This window comes from Octodon degus, unplaced genomic scaffold (genome assembly GCF_000260255.1).
Source record: "Octodon degus isolate 3935 unplaced genomic scaffold, OctDeg1.0 scaffold00169, whole genome shotgun sequence".
NCBI classification, from domain to species: Eukaryota; Metazoa; Chordata; class Mammalia; order Rodentia; family Octodontidae; genus Octodon; species Octodon degus.
The window spans coordinates 1,854,797-1,878,022 of record NW_004524745.1 but is presented as its reverse complement, the minus strand read 5'-3'; the positions used below and the strand labels follow the sequence as shown (position 1 = coordinate 1,878,022).

At 39.6% G+C, this 23,226-nt stretch overlaps 1 protein-coding gene across 1 annotated transcript in view; it reads left to right on the top strand.

Moving 5' to 3' along the window:
• Positions 1 to 23,226, top strand: part of Ctnna1 (catenin alpha 1) — a 206,210-nt gene that overhangs the window by 151,255 nt on the left and 31,729 nt on the right. Inside the window, 3 exon segments of the mRNA XM_023703371.1 lie at positions 2,442 to 2,522; positions 3,681 to 3,833; positions 23,132 to 23,224. Of these exon segments, the coding sequence (XP_023559139.1) occupies positions 2,442 to 2,522; positions 3,681 to 3,833; positions 23,132 to 23,224 (327 nt within the window).

Sequence of the window (23,226 nt, the reverse complement as noted above, 5' to 3'; positions counted from 1 at the left end):
AAAAATTTTTTTTTTGAAATGTGAATTTCACAGAAGGGGACATTCAGTGTTTGTTTTCCTCATGTTTGCTTGAGTAACTTTATTTTTTACCTGAATAAAATGTTAAACAAAATTAACAACTTTAATTTGAAAAAAAGTAAAACCTTGATTTACAGACCAGTAAGCCCTCTATTTTCATCAAGCTCAAGATTGTATATATGTGTATGTATAATTATCCTTACTGTATTATAAACGATTGGACCCTCAGACTTACTATTTGGCTTACAGTTTTTTTAATGAAGGAATATATTGACTTAAAAGTGTTCTATCTTTTAACTGCTTCTGAACTGCTCCCCCCTTCTCCAGTAATGGAGGTATAAACTTTTATTTCTCACAGAAACAAGAAAGACAAATTGATTTTTAAGGTACTTTCGCAAAGGCAGAATTAACAGATTCATGGTAAGGGTTGCATTATTCTTAAAGTGAACTTTCCTATGTAATCGTATTATTTCAGGGACTTGGTTCTACATAACTTTCACAGTAAATCCTTCTGCCCAAATTGAGGAAACTGCTGGACATTTTGAGAGGCAGAGACTTAGCTGTTATGAGATCACTGACCGTTACCTTTGGAGTTTAGATTACAGGTATTTTAGGACTGATTTATTTAGAAGAATTTGCTCCAAGTAGGCGGCTGAGTTTATTCAGAGAGATGGTCTCTAAATTTCTGAGTTTAGTAATTGGAGAAAATTTCTTGAAGTCTTTGAGTACCTAAGGAATCAGCTGCATATTAAAGCATTAATTATAGGTCAATTTGATTTTTTGTGGAACTGGGGGGTTAAACTCAGGCCTTGCGCTTGAGTGTTTATTCTACTGAGCCATCTCCCCAACCAATCAATTTGATTTTGATTGTCTTAGATTCCTTTGTCTTAGATCCTGATGTTTTGATCTTGAGATTATAAGTAATTCATTAGAATTTTTAAGCTCTCCTGTGACCGATGGCCCTGAACAAATCCTACTTTCTTTTTGTAGATAAAAATCCTCATACCTCAATCAGTTTTTGAGCTGCCCTTCCCCCATTACTATTAGTGAACTATGGTACTTAATTTTATTTGGAGAATAGGAGTGTTGGGGAAAAGGTAAGAAAGGAGACTGACAAGATATGATAGTGACTGTATGACTTCATCAATTATATTTCAACCTTTCATGTTCTGAAGTCCCCTTTTTGCTTTTCTGTCCTTTGCTAAATAAAACCTCATAGTCCTTTTTATTTTTTTCCTCCAATGATCCATACAGATGGAAACAGAGGGTAAGTGGCATTGTACCTACTTAAAAGATAAGTGAACAGCAAATTACATAAAAAGTGTAAATGTAACCACCAGATCACCACCACTACTCTTTACTTTCTTGTCATTCAGATACAATACCCAACACGTATAAGTTAAAGGAGAAAAGGTTTATTTGCCTCATAGTTTTTAGAGGTTTTAGTCCACAGTTGGCTGGTTCCAAGGCAGGATGACATGGCATGCAGCAGTGCAGAAGAGAAATACCATGGTATGGCAGGCAGTAAGCAACAAGAGATCTAGGGAGGAGGAGGGATATATAATATCTACAGTGACCGATATCTTTCTACCAGACTTCCATTCCCAGCCTCACACCCAACTATAAACCTATTAGTGGACTAATCCAGTGATGACGGTCACACAGCTTTGATCAAGTCACCTCCCCAAAACCCCACTTACAAGTTTATAAGGCTTTGGGGGACATAGCTAGCTGTACTTGAGGTAACAGCCCTTATCCTTTTTCTTTCAATTACCATTTATAAGGGGATCCCCCCCCCCCCCCCCGCGTTTACCTAGGCACATCTCAGTTTACCTCCTGGACCTCTGAAGAAGTTGTGATTTATATACCTCTTTCAGAGTGGCTGATATGTTCTTTTTTATGCGGTACAAGTGCACTAAGCTTAACCTAGAAATTCTGCACATATGGCTGAAGTAATTTCATAAGGCATTCTGATTTGAGTTATATAATTCACATTTTATTGGTTTGAGAGGGTCTTGCTATGTAGTTATGGTGGGCTTAGACTCCCTCTGTCTAGGCTATGGCCAAGGCTGGTATTAGACTCAAAGCTATCCTCTTGCCTCAGCCTCCCAAGTGCTGTGATTACTTATGGGCTACCATACCTGATTTTAAACAGAAGTCTTTGTATCTTGGTTTCCTCTTACTTTGACAAAGCTTTCAATTCCATTCATTCATTGGATAATATGGAGCCTAACAATTGAAGAGGCAAGGCAAGGGTCAGGAACAAATTCACATAGAATTATTCTGCCACAATATTTTCCAACTTAAGGCTAAAAAAGCTCTACTGTTTTTTTCAATGTTGACCTGAACACTAAGTAGCTATCGAATATCATTAAAATTCCTTGTAAATTACTGAAATGTATATTTCTTTACTTTTTATCCAGGCTGGACGTAAAGAAAGAAGTGATGCACTGAATTCTGCAATAGATAAAATGACAAAGAAGACCAGGGATTTACGTAGACAGGTAATTCAAAGAAAGTACCGATTGCTTTTCTAAGTTCTCTATTTTGTAGTTAATAATGAAAATCTGAATAAATATTAAGCTTATTTTGGTTGGGGGAAAGAAGAGATTTTCACAGAAAAATGGCTAGCCATGTTTTGTTAGTAATAAGCTTCTCAGTGGCTAAAACTTTCATAGGGACATGGGATAGCACAATCCCACTGGGATGCTTTAAAATGTGCGAAAAGGTGTGTAGGTTGGAAATGCTATTTAAAATGATATGGGGACCTGGGAAAATAACCCTGAAGGATTTTGTGATATTGACAGAAATTCCATCATTACTTATTTGACTTGCTCCACTCTGATTAACACTTGCGATTCCTTAGACCATGGGTGAAGTTGTTCTCCCAGTTTAATATAGTTGATATAGAGATATTTGTGTTGCTGTATTTTTCCATATTTGATAAAATAATTTGTTCTTGGTATTTTTTTTTAAAAAGTGTCATTAACATTTAAAAATTTAATTTTAGCCTTTAAAGAAATTACAATTGAATTTATAAAACAATGTATTAAGATATAAGAAATTACAATAATAATTAAAATAGTCAAGATTTTATTGCTTATGTCTCATAAAGCAAAATTAAAGGTTAGGTGTATCATTATTTAATTTATTTTAGGAGTAACAGTATTTAAAAAAGTTTGGAAGGGTGGGGCTGAGACCATAGCTCAGTGACAGCATAAATACTTAGCTTCCATATAGCCCTGAGTTTGATCTCTAGCACCCACAGAAGAAACGTATATGAAAATGTTTTAAAGTTTTAAGGTTCATGATCTGAACCCTAAACCCCTTTAGATAAACTTGCAGAAAGTTCTTTCTTCACTGCTTTTTGTTTAGCTTCATGTTATTTCTTTAAAATAAAGCTTTAGTTTTGTAATTCTCTCCAGAAAAGAATATTCTCTTAAAAACTGAGATTCTATTGCTGAAATGCTTTAACTGCAGTACAAAGTACAATCTCCATGATCCTATGTTTGCTGTGTTATAGGTCATGTAATTATATTGCTTACACAGGAGGCTCTCATTTAAGTGCAGCCTATCTGATTCTATTAGATTTAAAAATACAAGAGAAAAAAGGCTGGCTTCTTGGTAGAAATAAAATCACATTTATACAATTTAATTATTAGCTCCGCAAAGCTGTCATGGACCACGTTTCAGATTCTTTCCTGGAAACCAATGTTCCACTTTTAGTATTGATTGAAGCTGCAAAAAATGGAAATGAGAAAGAAGTTAAAGAATATGCCCAAGTTTTTCGTGAACATGCCAACAAACTGATTGAGGTAAGTGTTTTAGCAGTTTCTTTAACGATAACTTGGTGAAGTGTGATGAGTTTTAATGGTTCCCCTGATACATATAGTATGTATAAAATAAGTCTATCACCACTGAATGTCTTTCCACAGCTACCATTTTTATCAGTTTACATTAATTAAGTAAGGTATTAATTTCCTATCCTGCACACTTAACTACACTTAGAGGACAATACGTAACGTAGTGGTAGCTAAGGGCTGGAGTTCTCATGAGTCATACTGTCTATGCTTGCATCTTGGCTACTTACCTAGTCCTGCTCAATTCCTATTTCTTGTTTATAAAAATTAAACTACTGCTACCTACTTTGGGCTGTTTTGAGGACCAAAAGAGATGATATATGCCAGTGGGTGCTTAGCCTATTGACTAAGACATAGATGTAAACCTTAGTCGTCTTGTTTTAAAAGTGAAAAACATAAGCTCTGATATTATGTTTATTAGGTATATTTACATAGTAGAAATTTATAAAAGAGGTTAATTTGTAGGGTGACAAGAAAAAAGAATTACCATTTGATTTCTAGGTAAATTGCACTTGCCTGTTATCTTTTGCTAACTGAATATGTTATTTAATTCGTTTATTATTGCCGCATTGTGGAAATGTGACACACAGTAAACATATACCCAAGTTATTTAACTTTTATAACTTAATGCAAAACATCAAATATTTGGTGAGGACACTCCACAAATCATTTGGTACGTTGCTCAGATATAACAGCAGACCATAGACCATGTAAAATGTGCATGTAGTACATTTGGATTTATAGTGACATTAGCCCAGGTTAATACCATAATAATATTCCAGGGAAAACATCTGTAAATCACATTAGATGCATTACTAACTTTATATCTAATTTTCTTTCAACAGTAAGTGTTATTCTAACCTTAATTATGTACAGAATACATAGGTCAGTCTGCTATTCAAGTTAGAAGTGATTGTGGCATTTGGAACTAAAATTGGGCAGTCGTTGCATGACAGTACAAGATGTCATTTCTGAATGTGTAAGATTCTGTGTTTGGGAAGCCAATCTTTCTAGTATCCTGTGTATTAGAAAGTTTGAATGACAGGAGTCGAGGATACTGTAAGCCTAAGGCCTCAAGTACCAGCACAGTAACAAGCTCAGGGTAGCAGGTGAAGAGAGGGCAGCCCTCATCTGCACTGGGGGGCCCTTTATTAGGATCAGTTGTGTCATTCTCAGCCTCTCCAGCCAGCCCACTGAGGCTGACACTTGCTAATACCCATACGGCATACTTTCTACAACATTTCTTAAGTAGGGAAATTGAGGCTTAGAGAAGTTAAGTATTTGCCTAAGTGTCTTAGTTACTCTTTTATTGCTGGGACAGATACCCGACACCCAAAATGAGGGAAGGAAAGGTTTATTTAGCTCACAGTTACTGGAGGTTTCAATCCGTATTCACCTGGGTCCAAGGCAGACCAGCACATAGCAGAAAGCAAACTTTCATGCTAGCAAAGAGCAAGAGCTGGGGGGGGGGGGGGTAGCAGCAGCTCAAGCAGCTAGCTTCTCTTCCCACCTTACATTGTAATGCAGATTACCTGCCCCAGGGCAGGTGCAGCATCCACGCCCACAATAATCAATCACAAACTTCAGAAGTTACCCCAAGACTACATGAGGCTTTGGGACAACTATATATAAACCATAACACTAAGTCATTGGACTTGCATCCCCTCATCAGTGAAGTTATTCAACACAAGCTCAGTAGCTTAGTGAACATCGTGGTGCTTCTGAAAAGACCTTACTCCAGGTCCAGGAAGTTTTTCAAGGTTAATAGTTTTTAATTTCATTTTGAACATCACTAACCAGGAGCTTTCTTAGATGTTAGTGTGATGTTAGCACCACAGTTCGTCTAACCTGGTTCTTACCTTTAACCCTTCCCCTGCCTTCCACCTGCAATTTTATTAACAAATTAAATACTTTGCTTTTCATTGCCTGAGGTATAACCATAGGCTTTGTAGTGCTATTCTGAAATAGTTAAATTACGTTTATAATAGAATCAATAAGATACATAATTGCATATATCCATGAAAAGGAAATGGCAATGCTTCTCCTCCCCATACCATTCTGTATTATAATGAAATACTCTGAACTACTCAGAGACTTGTTTTAGCAAAGGTAAAATACTTACTTGTAAGTTTTTATTAATCTCTTGATTTAATTTCTTTTCATAAATTCTCTTCTAACTAGAGTAAATATCTGTAGGCCAACTTTAGTTTAAGGCCCATTTCCCCAGAGGGTCTCAAGGAAGTAAGAATTATATATAAAAACTGGGCAGTGCTGGTGAGAATCAGCCTCTGGCAAGAATGGAAGGGCTCAAATAAGAGTTCTGACACTACCAGGAGTTTGTTCAGACTCACCAGCCATTGTTTACAAAAGGGAATTTCAAATGCTGAAACGAAAGTTTGGATACTTGTTAGTATAAAATGAGGTCTGTTTTGGAGAAAGTCTCATGTGCTACTGAGAAGAATGTATGTTGTTGAGTGAGACACTGTAAATGTCTAGAAAGTCCTTTGTTCAGTAGTTTAGTTCAGCTCTGATTTTTTTTTTTTTTTTTTTCTTTTTCCTCCTTCCTCCCTTCTTTCCTTCTTTCCTTCTTTCTGGTGGTGGGACCGAGGATTGAATTCAGGCCCTTGCCAGGGAAGTGCTTATTCTACTGACCTATCTCTTCAGCCCCTCAGCTCTGATAATTCTGTGTTGATATTTTTCCTAGTTGATCTGCTTTTAACAGTGGGTGTTGAGGGCCCACATTACCACTGTATTAGTGCTTAGCTGATTTTTCATATCTGTTAGTATTTGTTTTATGTAGTTGGATGTGCTGGTATTTGGTGAATATATATTTACGATTATCTCTTCCTCTGGATTTTACAAGGATGTAGTGACCTTCTGTCTCAGTTACTCTTCTCTTGTTGCTGAGACAAATACCCAGCCCTCAAAATGAAGGAAGGAAAGGTTTATTTAGCTCAGTTACTGGAGGATTCAGTCCATACTCGGCTGGCTCCAAGACAGGCTGTAGCACCTGGCAGAGGGCAGCAGTTCATGGCACCGGCAAAGAGCAAGAGCAGAATGGAGGAGTAGCAGCAACAATGGCTACAGCCAGCAAGTCTGTTTCCCTTAAGTTACATTCAGGCTATCTGCCCCAGGCTGGGTGTAATATACCCATAAATCCCAGCAGCAGGCATACCCATAATCCCAGTGGATCATTACTTAATCACAAACTCTAGAAGTCTGCCCCATGACTGCATGAGACTTTGGGAAAACTAGACACAAACCATAATATCTTTGTGTCTTTTGATCAGTCTTGGCTTGAAATCAACTTTGTCTGCAAATAGAATAGTTCCTCCTGTTATTTTTTCCGAGTTTCTTTTACAAGAAGTATTGTTTCCCATCCTTTGACTTTTAGTCTGTGAATGTACTTGTTTCTCAAACACAATTTATTTGCTGTCAAATATTTCTTTCTTTCTTTATTTGGTACAGGGTCTCACCACACAGCTTGGACTCATAGTGATCCTACTGTTTCAGTCTCCCCAGTGCTGGGATTAGTGCCATGCCCGGTTTTGGTGGCTGGCACAATGCGCCTTGTGTGCTAGGACCACCATGCCATGTGGTAGCAGGGATCAAACCCGGGTCCTTGTGCTTTCCAAGCAGGTACTTAGATCATTGAGCTATCAATTCTAATTAATCTTATGTTATTCTTTGAATCATCTGGCAGGTGTTGGATTGACTTTTCATGGTCCCTTGCTTTTTTTTTTTTAAGTTAGTATAGTGTCTTCCTATAGATTGGACTCCTAGTGATCCTCCTGTTTTTCAGCTTCCTAAGCGCTGGGATTACAGGTGTGTGCCACCACACCCAGTCTTTTTTTTTTTTTTTAATTTTTTTTCCATTTATTTATTTATTGTGTGTGTGTGTGTGTGTGTGTGTGTGTGTGGCCAGCTCAGCCCACCAGGGGGCGGGGCTGGCTGGCATGTGGTGCTGGGGGATTGAACTGCGGTCCCTGTGTTTTGCCAAGCCCGCTCCAAGTAGGTGTTTTAGACCACTGAGCCATCTCGCCAGCCCACCACACCCAGTCTTAATCACCATCTCAGCACGCCCTGTAGGTGGGGCTGGCACAGCACAGACATGCCAGGGATCAAACCCCAGTCCCTGCGTCTGCCTAAGCAAGTGCTTTAATCCGTGGAGCTATCTGGTCAGCCCTCCTTGCTATTTTTAAAAAGTCTTTCATTTGATAATCACTAACCTTGTCTTCTAGATCTGATATTTTGTCTTCACACTGGTTGGTTTTGCTGCATATACTTTCAGTTGAATTTTTAAATCTCCTGGATATCTGTTTGAATCTATTTTATGACATTTAGTTCTTTCCTGTGTTGTGGTTTCACCATTTTTTCCCACTTTTTTTCCTCCTGTATTTTTCTTTACTATAGATTCATTAACCATGTCCTTCATTATGGTTATCATCTCTTTAATTTCTGTGTAATTATTTGTTTTGTTTTAACCCCCTAGAGATTCATTTGCTTTATTTCCACTTCTACAATTTCAGAAAGGTCAGCTGGGTGGCTTTTGATTGTTTTCTTCTCCCCTACCAGTATTCCCTGGATTTGCCTGCTTTGGGCAGGTTAGAGGTCAGGGGTTTCATCTTGTTTCCATGTTTCTCTCTCTCTCTCTCTCTCTCTCTCTCTCTCTCTCTCTCTCTCTCTCTCTCTCTCGTCATTTTCTGTGTTGATGCTTATAGATTACTTATGGTATGTAGCTTTATTACTACTATCAAGATTTTTTTAGGAAATGACTACTTTTTATAGGCATGGCTGGTGTTTACTGTTTGAGTCTATCTCAGGATTCTGACTTTTCTGCTTATTTGAGTTGAGAGGTTGTAGCCTCTTTGGCCTAGCACCCAGTTCTTTGCCACTGGACTGTAGTATTATGCCCCTCATACCATCAAGGTATTGGCAAACAAAGCAAGTTATTTGATCAGAACAAGTATGTCACCTTGGCTAAAGTAGTATAGTCAGCAATAAAAATAGCATCAAACACAGGCTGGAAAAATCACAAGCTGTGATAACTGACAATTTGTCACCTAACTATAGGTATAAGATTTATTGTTACATAAGGAAATCTAGGAAAAATGAGAATATTACATACTGTAAATATTAATAGAGCAATTTTATCCTAAGGGAAGAAAATTAGAAAAAGTAGAGAAGTAAAAGACAAATATGTTAGGAGGAAGGGTGGAGGACAGAGGAAGATTGATTACCAAGGAAATTGATGAAGATGACAGGAAGGAGGGAAAAGCATGAAAAAACATAGAGACAAAACAAAAAGTAAAAAATAGACATGTTTCACTGTGATCTTAAGCCTGTGGTTATCTTCTTAGGTTTATAGTTTTGGGGGTTTTTTTTGTTTGTTTGTTTGGTTGGTTGGTTGGTTTTTTAATGTATTAAATACAGGGTCTCACTACATAGACCGGACTTCTATAGTGATCCTTCCTATGTTTCAGCCTCCCTAGCTCTGGGGATTACAGGCATGTACCACCACACCCAGTCTCAGTCATGTCTCAGTCCTGTCCTCTCTCCTCCCCCGGGGTGGGGCCAGCTCAGCAGTTGGGGGATCGAATCCCCAGCCCCTGCATCTGCCTAAGCAGGCACTCTGTATACTCTGGTTTCTTTCAGATCATATAAATCTTTCATCTTTTATTAAACAGGCATTCTTCCACTGAGCTAGCTGGCTGGCCCTAAGGCTATAGTTTTGTGGCACTGCCCAGTTCAGGGTGTGGTTGTGCTCTTGCTGGTAGATGAAGGAGCCAGAGACTAGATTTGTGCTGGATGATCACAGCAAGCCAGCAGTAGGATTAGGGCATTGTGTTGGTTTTGGGAGTTCAAATCCATATTTCAGGCTGGACCTAAGGTCTAGTTGTAGGGTTGGGGCCCGAGTATTAGCTTATAACACTATGGGTGTTTCTTGCAGGCCTGTGCATGGCTCTGTCGCCATAGCCCTCTCCAGTGATTGTCCCTCACTTAGTCTTTGTGGTAGTTCAACATTGGGAGCCCTGAGATGAAGCAAACCCCTGGCTGCTGAGTCCTGGGCTCTGTTGGCTCCTCCCTAAAATGGCGTCTGACTAAACCTGCTTTCTAGGACACATGGCAGTCACTTGGACTGGAGTCACTGACCAGCTATTGTAGTGTGCGTCATCCACTGCTCCATTCCACTGGTGAATTTGTCCCTGGAGGCTTCTGAAGTTGTCGTGTTCACTGTGTCTCTGTAGGCTAGATCTTCCTGTTTCTGTCTCTGTCTTTATCTCACCCCCCCCAAACCCCACCCCCAGAGGAACCTGGGATTGAACTCAGACCCTTGCACTTGCCATTCAAGTGCTTATTCTACTGAGCCAACTCCATGGCCCTATTTATTTATATATTTGGTGGAACTGGGGGTTGAACTCAGGCCCTTGCACTTGCCAGGCAAGCACTTATTCCACTGAGCTGCCTCCCTGGCCCTAGATCTTTCTTTCTCACACCATACACGAGGAGCCAGAAAAAAAAATGGTATTTGTCCCTCCTTTGTCCTGTTTTATGGTCTGTCTCTTCAATTTCTGTAGGCTCCAGTTTTCCCTTCAGATCCTTCTTGGGTCCCAGGGAACCCTCTCTCTCCTTTCCTTCTCCAATTTGTTGTTTTCGTCAGTATACTTTTAATCCATGACCACAATAAATTTAGAGTAGATGTGGTGGATCTTGCTAGCTTGGTTTTGGGGAGTGTATATTGTTTTAATAGAAAGAATTTCCTCCCAGATTAGATCAAATAGAATAAATAGTTCGTGCTTTAGTTTTTAAGGAGGATCGTATAAAGTTGCGTCAGATGAAATTAATAGTTCCCAAATAGCATTAGGGTGATACCCTTTCAAAATTGATAGAACATTGGTTTCAAGGACCAAAACCACATAGTGTTACTATTGAGGTTCTTACCAACAGAAGTAGATTCCTCTAGTCCCGCTCCATACACACATTGCCCATTACTGTGTGGTCTTGGCTACTAGATACTTATTAAGCAACTTTTGTGATTTTGCTTGAAAGCAAATAGCAGAATATTTGATGTGAGTTCTGTCTTCTCCCATCCCTACCTCTTCTCTCCCTTCCTCTCCCCTTTTCTTATATGAGGGTGTACAGTGTGTACCCTTAAGGTCGTTCCGTTACATCAAAGTAGCAGGAGTTAGGGATCCTGCTATGGCAAAGTGTTGGCCAAGTAGGTGTTTGATCCTTTTCTTCATATTTCTGTTGTGGAGAGCTGTTTTTCTTTCATCTGCTTTTAAAATGACACAGCTATGCTTCTAGGTAATGTTGCTATTTAAAGTGTATTGGGGTGAAAAATGCATTTTCTCTCAAATAATAACAGTTTTCCTTTTTTAATTGTTTCATCCCATGTATACTTCCTTGGGCTGTGAGCAGCTTATTGGCTAAAAGAATCATTTGTTTTTGTTTTCGATTTTATGAATTGAGAATGAAAGAGGGAAAATGCCATTCATGAAATTCTGCTTATAAAAACTATATAATTTAGTAGCCCTTGACTCGCACAGCCTCCAACACTGTATTAAAATATATCTACTATAGGGCCGGGGAGATGGCTGAGTAGAATAAGCGCTTCCCTGGCAAGCGCAAGGGTCTGAGTTCAACCCCTGGTTCCACCCCCCCCCCCAAAAAAAAAGTATCTAGATAGATATCTACATATCCACTATAATGAATTTACAACAAGAAGGTGGTGTCTCATGCATTGCCTTACTAATTAAGTACCAAAAAGTAAACGTAACTGCTGTGCTTTTGACCTGTATTATGACCTGCCCCTTCTGGTATTTTTCCTTATATGGGACTTCTACAATGCAGCTTTATTGGTTTGAAATTTGTGTTTTAACTGTGAATTGAATGACCTGCGTTGGAACTTTTATTCTGTGGTGTGCTGATAATATGGTGTGCTCTTTACTGTAAGTATGGCTTTGTGAAGCACGCACATTTGAATTCAGGGTTAACCTTTTATCTCTACCTGTGACATCTTGGGTATTTTCTCTGTATGATACTGTAGGCTGAGATTCTGGAAGATAACAAAGTAATGAATCTCCAGTTTAGACCTGAAGGATGTTTGATGAGAAAAGTCAGGTGTGCTTTGGAGAAATTCTGACTTTGGATGTTATATGAATTCTCAGCATTTCAGCACGGCTATCTCATGTTGCCAAGGGTCAGTAAGTCCCAAAGGCCATGTGGGACCAAATGTCTCGCAGGTACCTTGCCACAGCAAGACTTCTTTTTTCTAAGCTGAATTTAACCAGTATCAAATTTTTGAATGATTAGGGCTGGCCAAATAGCTCAGGGGATTAAAGTGCCTGCAAGCAGGGACTGGGGGTTTGATCCTCGGGCCTGCTGTGCGGGCCCCACCCCCAAGGTGCACTGAGATAACAACTGAGATGGGCGTGGTGGTGTCCACGTGTTATCCCAGCTCTTGGGAGGCTTAAACAGGTGGTTCATGCGAGATCCCGAGCACCCTGTAGACCCTTCCCTAAACATAAAAGTAAAAATAATTTTTTTTTTTTGAATGATGAAACAAGAGCAGTTTAGACGAACCCTCTTCTAGGGTTTTGAATTCTTTTCTCCCAGAGCACAATAGAAACGATTAAGTAAACATTCTGTTGAACTTTGTATCTGGTCCAGAAATGATTGTAGTCCCTTCCATTTTCTCACCAGGAAGTAGAAGTAATGATGGGCTCATGTTTAGACAGCATCTTTTCTAGATTTATTGGTGGATTAAGAAGTTAGGAGAAGAAGGGCTGGGGAGACGGCTCAGTGGAGTAAGTGCTTCCCTGGCAAGCACAAGTCCTGAGTTCAATCCCTGGTACCACAAAAAAAAAAAAAAAAAAAAAAAAAGTTAGGTAGAAGGACTTAAAAAGTGGTTTATAGGATAGAATATTATACAAATGAAAATAATAACAGGGTTCCCTGGGTTAGTAGGTACAAATAAAAATCTTTTTAAAAATTAAATAAAGTAGATACAGACAGGGTCAAGGAAACAGTAGGCAATTATGAATTTAATTGTCATGTTGAGTTTTGATTTCACACCCACCTACTAGTAGAGTAGCAGCAAAGAAGAATGAAACACTCAATTGCATAGTTCTTGTCTATAGGACGAAGAAAATTTGATACACACACTTCCAAAATAGCTTAATTTAAGAACAGAATGTAAAAAGAATCTTTACATTTTTTGGTTCTGGGAATCAAACTCAGGATTCTGTGCTTGCCTGGCAGATGCTATGCCTCTGAGCTATATCCCCAGCTTTATATAAGGAAATTGAATAATCATTCAATAATGATATAATCAATATCGGGTATATAAGATCTTCGGTATTTTCCTAATAAATTCAGGGTTATAGGTTTCCTTCTTTTAAGTAGGCTAAGAAGGCAGGGTACTAACATGTAGCTGCTGATGAGTCACTATGATTTGGTAAGGGACTTAGCCAGCATTTGGTATTCTGTCTCCCTGGAATAATGTTCAGAGGACGGAGGATTTCAGGAAATCTGTTAACATTACTAACATGTGTAGGAGTCATTTCCAGGTCCTCGTCTCGGTCTAAGAAGCCAATGTTTGTGATCCCAAAGTTACATTATTGGAATCCCATCAACTTGATCCCAGTCTTCCACTTACAGTGCAACCCACGGCGAATATAAAGACAATAAATTATATTTTCAATCATTGGGGAGTCAAGGGGCTCTAAGTTGAGCCACGAAGATGGCTTCCCAGAACGAGAGTGACCCAGGGCCTCAGCCGGTTTTTATTCAGTGGAGGAGTGGCTTGAGGAGGATTGACTGAGAGTCGTGGGAAGTAGGTGACCATTGTGAGCTGAGCTAGGTGAGTGGCCTATATTTACCTCTGCCATATGCAGAGAGGATATACAGAGAAAGTAATCTGCATTATACTATTAGATACAATGGGCTTTATTGATGGTGTGCAAGGGCAGCAAGTCAGGGATCCCAAGGCCCTTCTCCTTCTAGGGGGCCTAGGATGGAAGCTGTGAGGGGGAGATTCTCAGTATTGGGGCTGAGTAGGGCAGTGATGACTTCTACAGCGTGGCCTCTCCATCCCTCTGGTCTCACTGGGCTGTGGTGGTGGGGGCCACTTACTTCCTTGGAGGCCATGTGGACCATGAGGTCCACCACCCTGTTGCTGTAGCCGAGCTCATTGTCATACCAGGAAATGAGCTTCACAAAGTGATCATTCAGGGCAATGCCAGCCCCAGCATCAAAGGTGAAAGAGTGGCTGTCACTGTTGAAGTCGCAAGACACAACCTGGTCCTCAGTGTAGCCCAGGATGCCTTTGAGGGGACCATATGAGGCCTGCTTCACCACCTTCTTGATGTCGTCGTATTTAGCCGCTTTCTCTGGGCGACAGGTCAGATCCACCACCGACACACTGGGAGTGGGCACACGGAAGGCCATGCCTGTGAGCTTCCCATTCAGCTCTGGGATGACCTTGCCCACAGCCTTGGCAGCACCAGTGGATGTAGGGATGATGTTCTGGGCAGCCCCACGGCCATCACGCCACAGCTTCCCAGAGGGGCCGTCCACAGTCTTCTGGGTGGCAGTGATGGCATGCACTGTGGTCATGAGTCCCTCCACAATGCCGAAGTTGTCATGGATGACCTTTGCCAGTGGAGCTGAACAGTTGGTGGTACAGGAAGCATTGCTGACGATCTTGAGGGAGTTGTTGTACTTTTCGTGATTCATTCCCATCACAAACATGGGGGCATCGGCGGAAGGGGCAGAGATGATGACCCTTTTGGCACCACCCCTCAGGTGAGCCCCAGGCTTCTCCATGGTAGTGAAGACACCAGTGGACTCCACTACATACTCAGCGCCAGCATCACCCCACTTGATGTTGGCGGGATCTTGCTCTTGGAAGATGGTGATAGTCTTTCCGTTGATGGAGAGCTTCCCGTTCTCAGCCTTGACAGTGCCATTGAACCTGCCATGGGTGGAATTGTACTGGAACATGTAGACCATGTAGTTGAGGTCAGTAAAAAGGTCATTGATGGCCACAACCTCGACCTTGCTAGAGAGAATAGCAGCCCAGGTGACCAGGCATCCAATACAGCCAAATCCGTTCACTCCGACCTTCACCATCTTGTCTGGATCGCTGCTGGCTGTTCGGGAAGATCTGCTATCCACGGACGCACAGGAGCGCACAGGAGCAGAGAGCTGCATTATACTATGAGGCCATAGAGATAGCATCTAATGTTTTGGGGGGTCTGGTGCTTCAGCTTTGAAGTAGTCTTTCAAGCTCCAGGAAGTCATAGCCTCTGTCTTGAGGCTCTATCCCAGCTGGCGGCCCGGAGCATTAGCTCTACCGTCCTATCTCATCCTGGCTCACATTGATGAGCAGCAGGTGTAGGTTACCAGGGAAACACGCACACCACCTTCAAAGACTATCACCAACACATCAGCTAGACCAATACACATTGCTTAAGGCCAGTTAAAGGAGAAACAGAAGTCCTAGCCAGCTCTGTACATAATAGTACCAGGAAACAGAATCAGGCTCAGTCAAAATGGAGACAGTTGCTCTTCTTTCAAGGAGAGCTGCTCAGGTGGTCCTCCACAAACATGGGAATTCATTTTTGCCATTGTGTTCTTCTATCTTAGCTCTCTGCTTCTGTCCTTCATTCTCAATGTCTAGCTTTCACTCCCCTCTTTCCCTTGTGTTTTCTTCTTTCTCTCTTGATTGGACCTGACATACTCTATGAATTGAAACACAGTATTTTTTAACATGCATGTTTAACTCACAGGTTGCATTAATCAGTACCTTTTCTTCTAAGAAATATAGTATTATATAAGAATTTTGGAGTGCTTTTAATTCAATCATTTTAGACCATAAACATTATTGTTAGCCACTATTTTGGTTCTCTTGTTAGCCCCATAAATTAGACACTATTGATTCCTTTATTCATTTCATTTGGCTTTTACTCACATCTACTCATCGTCTTTTTACTGCCCCACATTCTTATGTATTAAACCTTCTTAAGTAACCACTTCTTTCTAGTTTGTTCTTTAGGAACTTGTAGGGGAAGGAAATCTCGGGAATTAGTGCCATTGGGTTGTTTCTTTGTTGTTTCAGTATCTATTTTGTCTTATGGGGGGGCATTGGATATAAATATTCCTTTTATCAGTGTTTAAAAATCTTTGCAAAAATGAATTCACATGTTAATAGTGGTAACATATGTCCTGAAATCCTCATTGAGTATTGTTCAAGGGAGACTGAATACCAAATGCTGACTAAAGCTTCACTTCAGTGTAATGTAACCATGAGTTTATTTTTATTTACTCTATGAGAAATTGGTTTGACTTCCCAAGTTTGTGAATTATATTTTGTTGTCTCTGAAAAAAAGTATCTCTTTCCTTTTTAGTATTGTATCCTGCCATTCTTTCTTTCCTTTTGAAATTTCTAGTGGTAAAGTAGTACATTGGCTCAATCTATCTCGTGTATTTTTTTTTTAATGAATTTCACATTTTTAAAAATTTTATTTATGTATTTGTGTGTGTGTGTGTGTGTGTGGCCAGCTCAGCCCACCAGGGGGCGGGGCTGGCTGGCATGTGGTGCTGGGGGATTGAACCGCTGTCTCTTGCTTTGCTAAGCTTGTTCTAAATAGGTGCTTTAGACCACTAAGCCATCTCACCAGCCCATGAATTTCACATTGTCTATATTGTAAGACATTCTTTTTTCTCCAAATAATTTCTGTAGTTTGACCTTCCAGGTAAATAAATCTCTTTTTAGCAGTGTTCAGTTGATATTTTGTATTTCTAAAAGTTGTAAATTTTACTGATAACAAGGGAATGAAACTCCCAACCTGGAAGGTACCAGGGATGAGTTCGTGTTCTCTAAAACCAAAGAATGAAGTTTAGGAACAGAGGTTAAGAGCAGAATATTTATTGGGGGAAGGAAAACTTCTGTCTGAGAGAGAGGGACAGAAGGGGAATCTGAGCAGGTTGCCCTAGGAAGCTATCTCTTAAAGGGACTTTTATAGCATAAAACTATGCAAGGAGGCAGGTTTTAGGTGGAGAACATGGGAACTTGCGTAGGTGGGCATGAGGTGGGACAAAACTACTGTCAACCAGTGAGATTACAAGCACCATTTCTTAGGTAAAATTAATTAAATCTAGGACCAAATGGGGAAGTAAGTTATACAGCAAGCAGGCATGAATATAGAACAGGAGTTTATCTGGTAGCTAGCTGGTAGCAGTTGGATTAATTACTCTTCCTGGCTTCCTCAAGGTGATGATCAATCCTAAGATGCTTATCTTTAGGGAAGTAAGCATTGGTTCGGTCTTTGGTGTTTAGGTCTGGCCCACAGTGGGAGCATCCATCTCTCTTACAGTTGCAAGGTATCCTGTCCTCTGTGCTGTCTCCTTGAAGGCCTACCCCTGTCTTAATGCCTATAATATTTCTATCTAATTCAGTTGCCTACAACATTATTTTCCTTTTAGTTTGTTACTTTTCAAATCTGCCTAGTCATTTTTGGCTTGAGACAAAGTCTTGCCCAGACTGGCCTTGAATTTGAATTCTTCCTGCTTCAGCCAGCATACCCAGCCTATTCCATTTTTAATTATATGAATATATTTATTTTGGGTCTGATTACATAAGTAGTTGTTTTGTTTATTTTTGCACAAGATGGCATATTTTCTTTTGTACTGAAGTGTTTTTTATTGTGAGTTCACATTCTTGGCATTTTGTATATGGAAGTAATTTGGGGTTATATGATCTTTTGGTTGTATACTAAGGATTGTATCCAGATCCTTCACATAGTACTACAACTCCAGATCTTTTGTTTTTTTTATTTTGAGATAGGATCTGTTTGAGTCACTAAGTTTCGCAGGTTGGGCTTGAAGTTTTGGGGTTTTTTTGTGTTTTTTTTTTTTTTTTTTTTTTTTTTTTTTTTTTTTGAGGGGGTAAACATTTAACTTTTTATTTTGTAATATTAATTTTTTATTATTCTGAAGAGTAAAAACAAAAGCAAGACAAATAGAAACAAAGACAAACTGGGTAACATAGAACAATACATATGCTAAAGATTTTCAAAACAAGAATAGCTGATTAACAATGATTGATATATTATCTATTTTTATCATCAAATCTATTTCTCAGATTAACAGATACAGTTATGCCAGATTGGACATATGATTGAATATTACTGCATGCTTTCAAGAAATCTTAAATTTTTGTTCTTGCCTCTTTCATTACCTTTTTCTAAAAAAGTTAAAGAGAGTATAATGATAACTGATAAGACATTAGAAACGGTACACATTTAGAAGACCAAGATAACAGGTATTTCAAGCATGGTTTTTGTATGACACATTATTTTCCTTAGTATAGTTGCTTAGTTTGCAGATGTCAGCATACAGAGTTAGTCAAGGTGAGAATTCTACACATTAACTGCTATTTTCAAAAAACTGATGGAAATTCTTAGAACAATCACCTTAGCCATCCTGTATATATTCTTGCATGTTTTTTCCCCCTAGTTTTTCCCGTCTTTTCTCTTTTCTCTCCTCTTGCTGTTTAATCTCTGTTTCTTTCTGTTTAACTGTGTTTGTTACACCTTTCAGGTTTTATTTCTTCTTTGGGTTCTTACACTAGGGAGACAATACGATACTTACACATGTGGGTCTGGTTTGTTTCACTTATGACTCTAGCCTCAAGTTGCATCCACTTAGTATGCTGGAATTACAAGTATGCACCACCACACCCAGCTAAGTTACCTGCATCAGAGAAAATTTTCTTTCTTATTTGTTTCTGTCAGTTGCTTAGGGGTACTGAACTTAAAATGTTTTTCAGCCGTATAGATAAAAATAATGTAATCTCTATATCTGAAACGCCTGAGGAGGAGGGCCAATTTTTGGTTTGCATTTAATGTGGAGGCTTTCCCTTCTCTTCCTCCTTGAGTGAATGCTGTTACATATTCTGTTTTCTTCTTCCAGGCTACTTGTTTCCTTCCATAATTTCTTTTTTCTTACAGTTATTACCTTTTGGCTGTCCCAGTTCTGGGCAGTGTCCCTCTTCTGAGGCATCTACTTTGTAAGGGCCTTGGCACTTAGCCATTAAGAACCAAAGTTCCAATCACAAATCTCCCCCCACCAAATTAAAACTGATTTCAATGCTGAATTTTTTTTTTTTTTTTTCCTTTTTTTTTTTTTTTTTTTTTTAATGTATTTAGTTATTTAGTACAGGGTCTCACTGCACAGATTAGGCTCATAGTGATTCTCCTGTTTTCAGCCTTGCAAGCCCTGGGATTACAGGTGTGCACTACCACACCCAGGCTTACTCACTGTTCGGTGCACCCCAGGGGCGGGGCCGGCACAGCATGCTGGGGATCAAACCCCAGTCCCTGCATCTGCCTAAGCAGGCACTTTAATCTGCTGAGCTATCTGGCCAGCCCTTAGTGCTGAGTTTCTGCTTACTGAATTGCTCTGTGAATTCCTGCTTTCAGGGATAATTTGTCTTTAATTTTTTACCTGCTTAGCATTAAAATTGTAGAAATTAATTTATATACTGTACATTCAACCATTTTTAGTGTATTATAATGCAGTGATTTTTTATTGTTTGTGGAAGTGTGCAGCCATATAACCTAGGTTTAGAACTTTTCTATCATTCACTTATGCTTTGTATCTTACTCCTTAGTAATTTGAAAGAAAGAGGCTTATCCTCTGTATTCTTTCTTCTTTTCCCTTGTTTGAAAGCTGTTACAACCTTTTTGAAGGGCTCTGAAACTTTTTCACCTGAGTTGGGACTTCTGCGTTATTTAGGACAACTTCAAGAACGTTGAATTATTGATTTCATTGTTACTTGTTAATAACAGGAATTCTGAGCATTTTAAAGAAAACTTGGGTGGTAGCTTGACTCAAGGCTCCAGGGGGATGCAAAAGAGGTTTTGAAGCACACCCCCACCCCCTGCCTGCTACTTCAGTCATGGTTAGAGTTCCCCATGCCACCATTCTGCTCACATGTTCACTCCTACAAAGGGCAAGCCATTAGGCAAACAAAGAGCTCTCTTCTACAAAGGCTCTTGGGTTGAGGGCAGCTGAGTAATTCAGCCAAATATAAAACTAGGAGCAGTTAATATGGATGTGGGAAACAACTTTTCTTTGTTTGATATAAGAAAGTCATAAAGTCAGATATAGTGGCAAATAGTTTTAGGGATATTTTTTCAACAGACTTCATTCACTTAAACTCTTTAAAGATAATCCATTGTAGTAGAGCTTTCCTACATGGCTGAAAAATTGTCTTTTCTGCTTTGTACAGATGTCATATTTGTTGATCTGACATACCCTGGCTTTCACAGTCAACAACTCAGATTGTCACTGGGTTACTTCTAAGATCAGCAAAATTCAAGGCTGACCTAAAGATACATATTCTTCTACAAGATTCGTCCATGTTTTGAGCAAAGGAGAACTGAGACAGTGAGGGATCTGTGACCTCAAAGCCAGTGGTCACCGTGTCAGTGATAGTCCACTTCTTAGGTCAGTGACATTTATCTTGCTGATGCACAAGTGATATAACTATCGTAGCAAAAATATCTGAAAATACTGCTTACTTATCTACAAAGTCTCCACTCTGCTAGGTCCTCTGGAAGTTAGGTGCTCCAAGAGTTTGTAATTCAGACATTAGAGTCTTCTTTAGTCTCGGTATAGACTGTTATTCCAGATTTCTAGAACCCCAGATTTTCCACTGAAAGGAGTATTTAGGAAACCCCTTATTTTCCTCCTGTTTCACTATGGTCAGGCCTGTAGTGTATGAGGTTGGCCTCTCGGCACTGTGGTGGAGATTTCAGTTGCACATTTGTCAATGTTAGAAATGAGTAGCCCTATCCCTGGAGGGTGAATTGAAGCTCATTCATCCAGAGAAGACTGTCAGTGACAGGCGCTGTTTCCTCCACCCAGGCCTTCTGAAATAGGCAGTGTTCTCTTTTATAGAACATCACCACATCAACAGTACATGAGAACATTTCAAAGTAATGTTATAAAATAATAACCCTTCCATACCTCTTGTTTTGTTATGATTTGTATCAGAAAATAGAAGATGGCTTACAGAAATCAGCCATTTTATAAGTTTTAAGGATTAAAAAAGTTGATACTAGAAGGTAGAAGGAAGAATCAGAATGAGTCTACAGCCTGGCTGCCTCCTGAAAGATGAGGGTGGATGGGTCTGCTTGACCTCTCCATACTCACCTCACTGAGGAGCTTGGTGAGTCTAAAGTTGTTAATTTTGTGATTGGCATCAAATTTTGGTTTTTGAATCCCTTCTTGAGGCAGTAAAGTAATAGAAATAAATTAATTTTCATCTATATATCTAATTTAAACTTTTATCTTCTGTTTCACATCATAAAATACACAGTTCAAGGGTAATTTTTCCTCCCAATACTGAGGACTAAACCCAGGGCTAGGCACGTGCTAGGTGCTCTACCTGAAACTATTCTCTCAGGCCTCCTGAGTAGCAGGTGTTACAGGCATACATAACTATATCCAGCTGAGGGTAATATTTAAGTCTTGAGTTTTACAAAATGTAGATTAGCTCATACTTTGTAGTAATCATCAAACTACACAAAGAAATGGAAATCTACAGTCATTTCTGCAAATTGTCATCCCGAAAAGAAAAGCCTCTTTGCTCAGGTTGACAGTAGACAACAGAGAAAGCTATAGATGTTGCTTCATGTTATTTTTGAAGGCCCCATAAATATCAGTGATCTGACTTTGCATTTCCTTATGTTTAAATTGCACATTATTTGTTTCTCTTTGTTATTAGGTGTTGTAGGATTTTGATAGTTAACAGTCTTACAGGAAGCTGATAATCTTTAACTGTGGCACAGCAAACAGCCATAATCTTGTATAATTTTTCTTGGGCGTGTATGTGCTTAAGTTCAGTGCAAGAGTGAAAATCAAAGGTTATTGCCATTGTCCTTGTTTACTCTGGTATTAGATTCTGGAAAGTGCCTCTGATACTCCACTGCCTATGCCTTTATCATTCATAACTTAATTTGCACCTGGGGTAAAGATGTGTCTCAGCACTGTGTAGTCAGTTGGGCCCTGGCACCGCTAATGGATTTGACAAGTCTATTCATTTAGAAACATGGGTAAGTAATCACTGCCTTCACAGTTGCTACAGAGCACTTTGCTCAACCCAGCCAGAGATTTAGCCAAACAAGTATGGCAACAACTTGGAAAGATGGTTTCTGGCTCCATTAGCAGTATCACTAAGATGGTTGGCTAAGAAGATAAAGATTTAATTTCAAATTAAACACTGTCAGTCAGGAAAGGGTCAAGCTGTTGATGTTTTTAAAAACCCAAGTGAAGAACAGTTTTGCTCTCACCTATGGAATATCATCTTCCTCTTTCTATTTTTTGCAGATGGCCTTGGGTCTGTCTTGATGTTTTCTTCATGCTTTTTTATTTGCAAAACAGACCTGTGTTCAGATAAGATGAATCGACTTAAATCAAGCATTCATACACCTGTCAAAGGGGAACAGCAATGTAGAATTTTTATTTCCGGGGTGGGGGAGATAGCTCAGTGGCATAAGTGCCTGCCTGGCAAGCGCAAGGTCCTGTGTTCAATCCCTGGTGCTTTAAAAAAAGAGAGAGAGAGAGAGAGAAAAAAGAATTTTATTTCTCTCCTTCAAAAACAGAGCAAAATTTATATTTATTTGTGGATACAGATGTTGCGCCCCCCCCCCCCCTTTTTAAGACAGGGTCTTGCTATGTAGTCTGTGCTGGCCTGGAGTTCACTGTGTAACTCAGACAGGCATTGGACTGGCAGTGATCCTCCTGCCCCAGCCTCCAGAATGCTGGGATTACAGGTTTGCACCACTATACCAGGCCAACAGTGTTTTCTTGATGCCCTTGGTTTTTCAGCTTTCTTCATAGTACTGCTAATACAGAAAAGCCTCATTCTCAGGTTAATGTATAAGCAGGTTAGAGTCCCTACACAGGCTCTGAGGTATGGGTTCTGGGATCTCTCCTGATCCTGATACTACCCTACACTATGATCTGTGTGTTCTGAGGCTGTATAGTTTCCTTAATACAGAGGTTTAAAATGTGTCCCCGTAAGCAGGTTATAAGAAATGAAGTCCCACTGGTGTACTCATCTGTTCTGGAAAGTTCTTGGGTTGGGGTATATTTATTTCTATAAATAGGTATATAACTATTTCCCTTAGTCAAAAGAAAAAATCCTCAAGAGGTGTTTTTGTATTGTTCCCTCATAGGTTGCCAACTTGGCCTGTTCCATCTCAAACAATGAAGAAGGTGTAAAGCTTGTTCGAATGTCTGCAAGCCAGTTAGAAGCCCTCTGTCCTCAGGT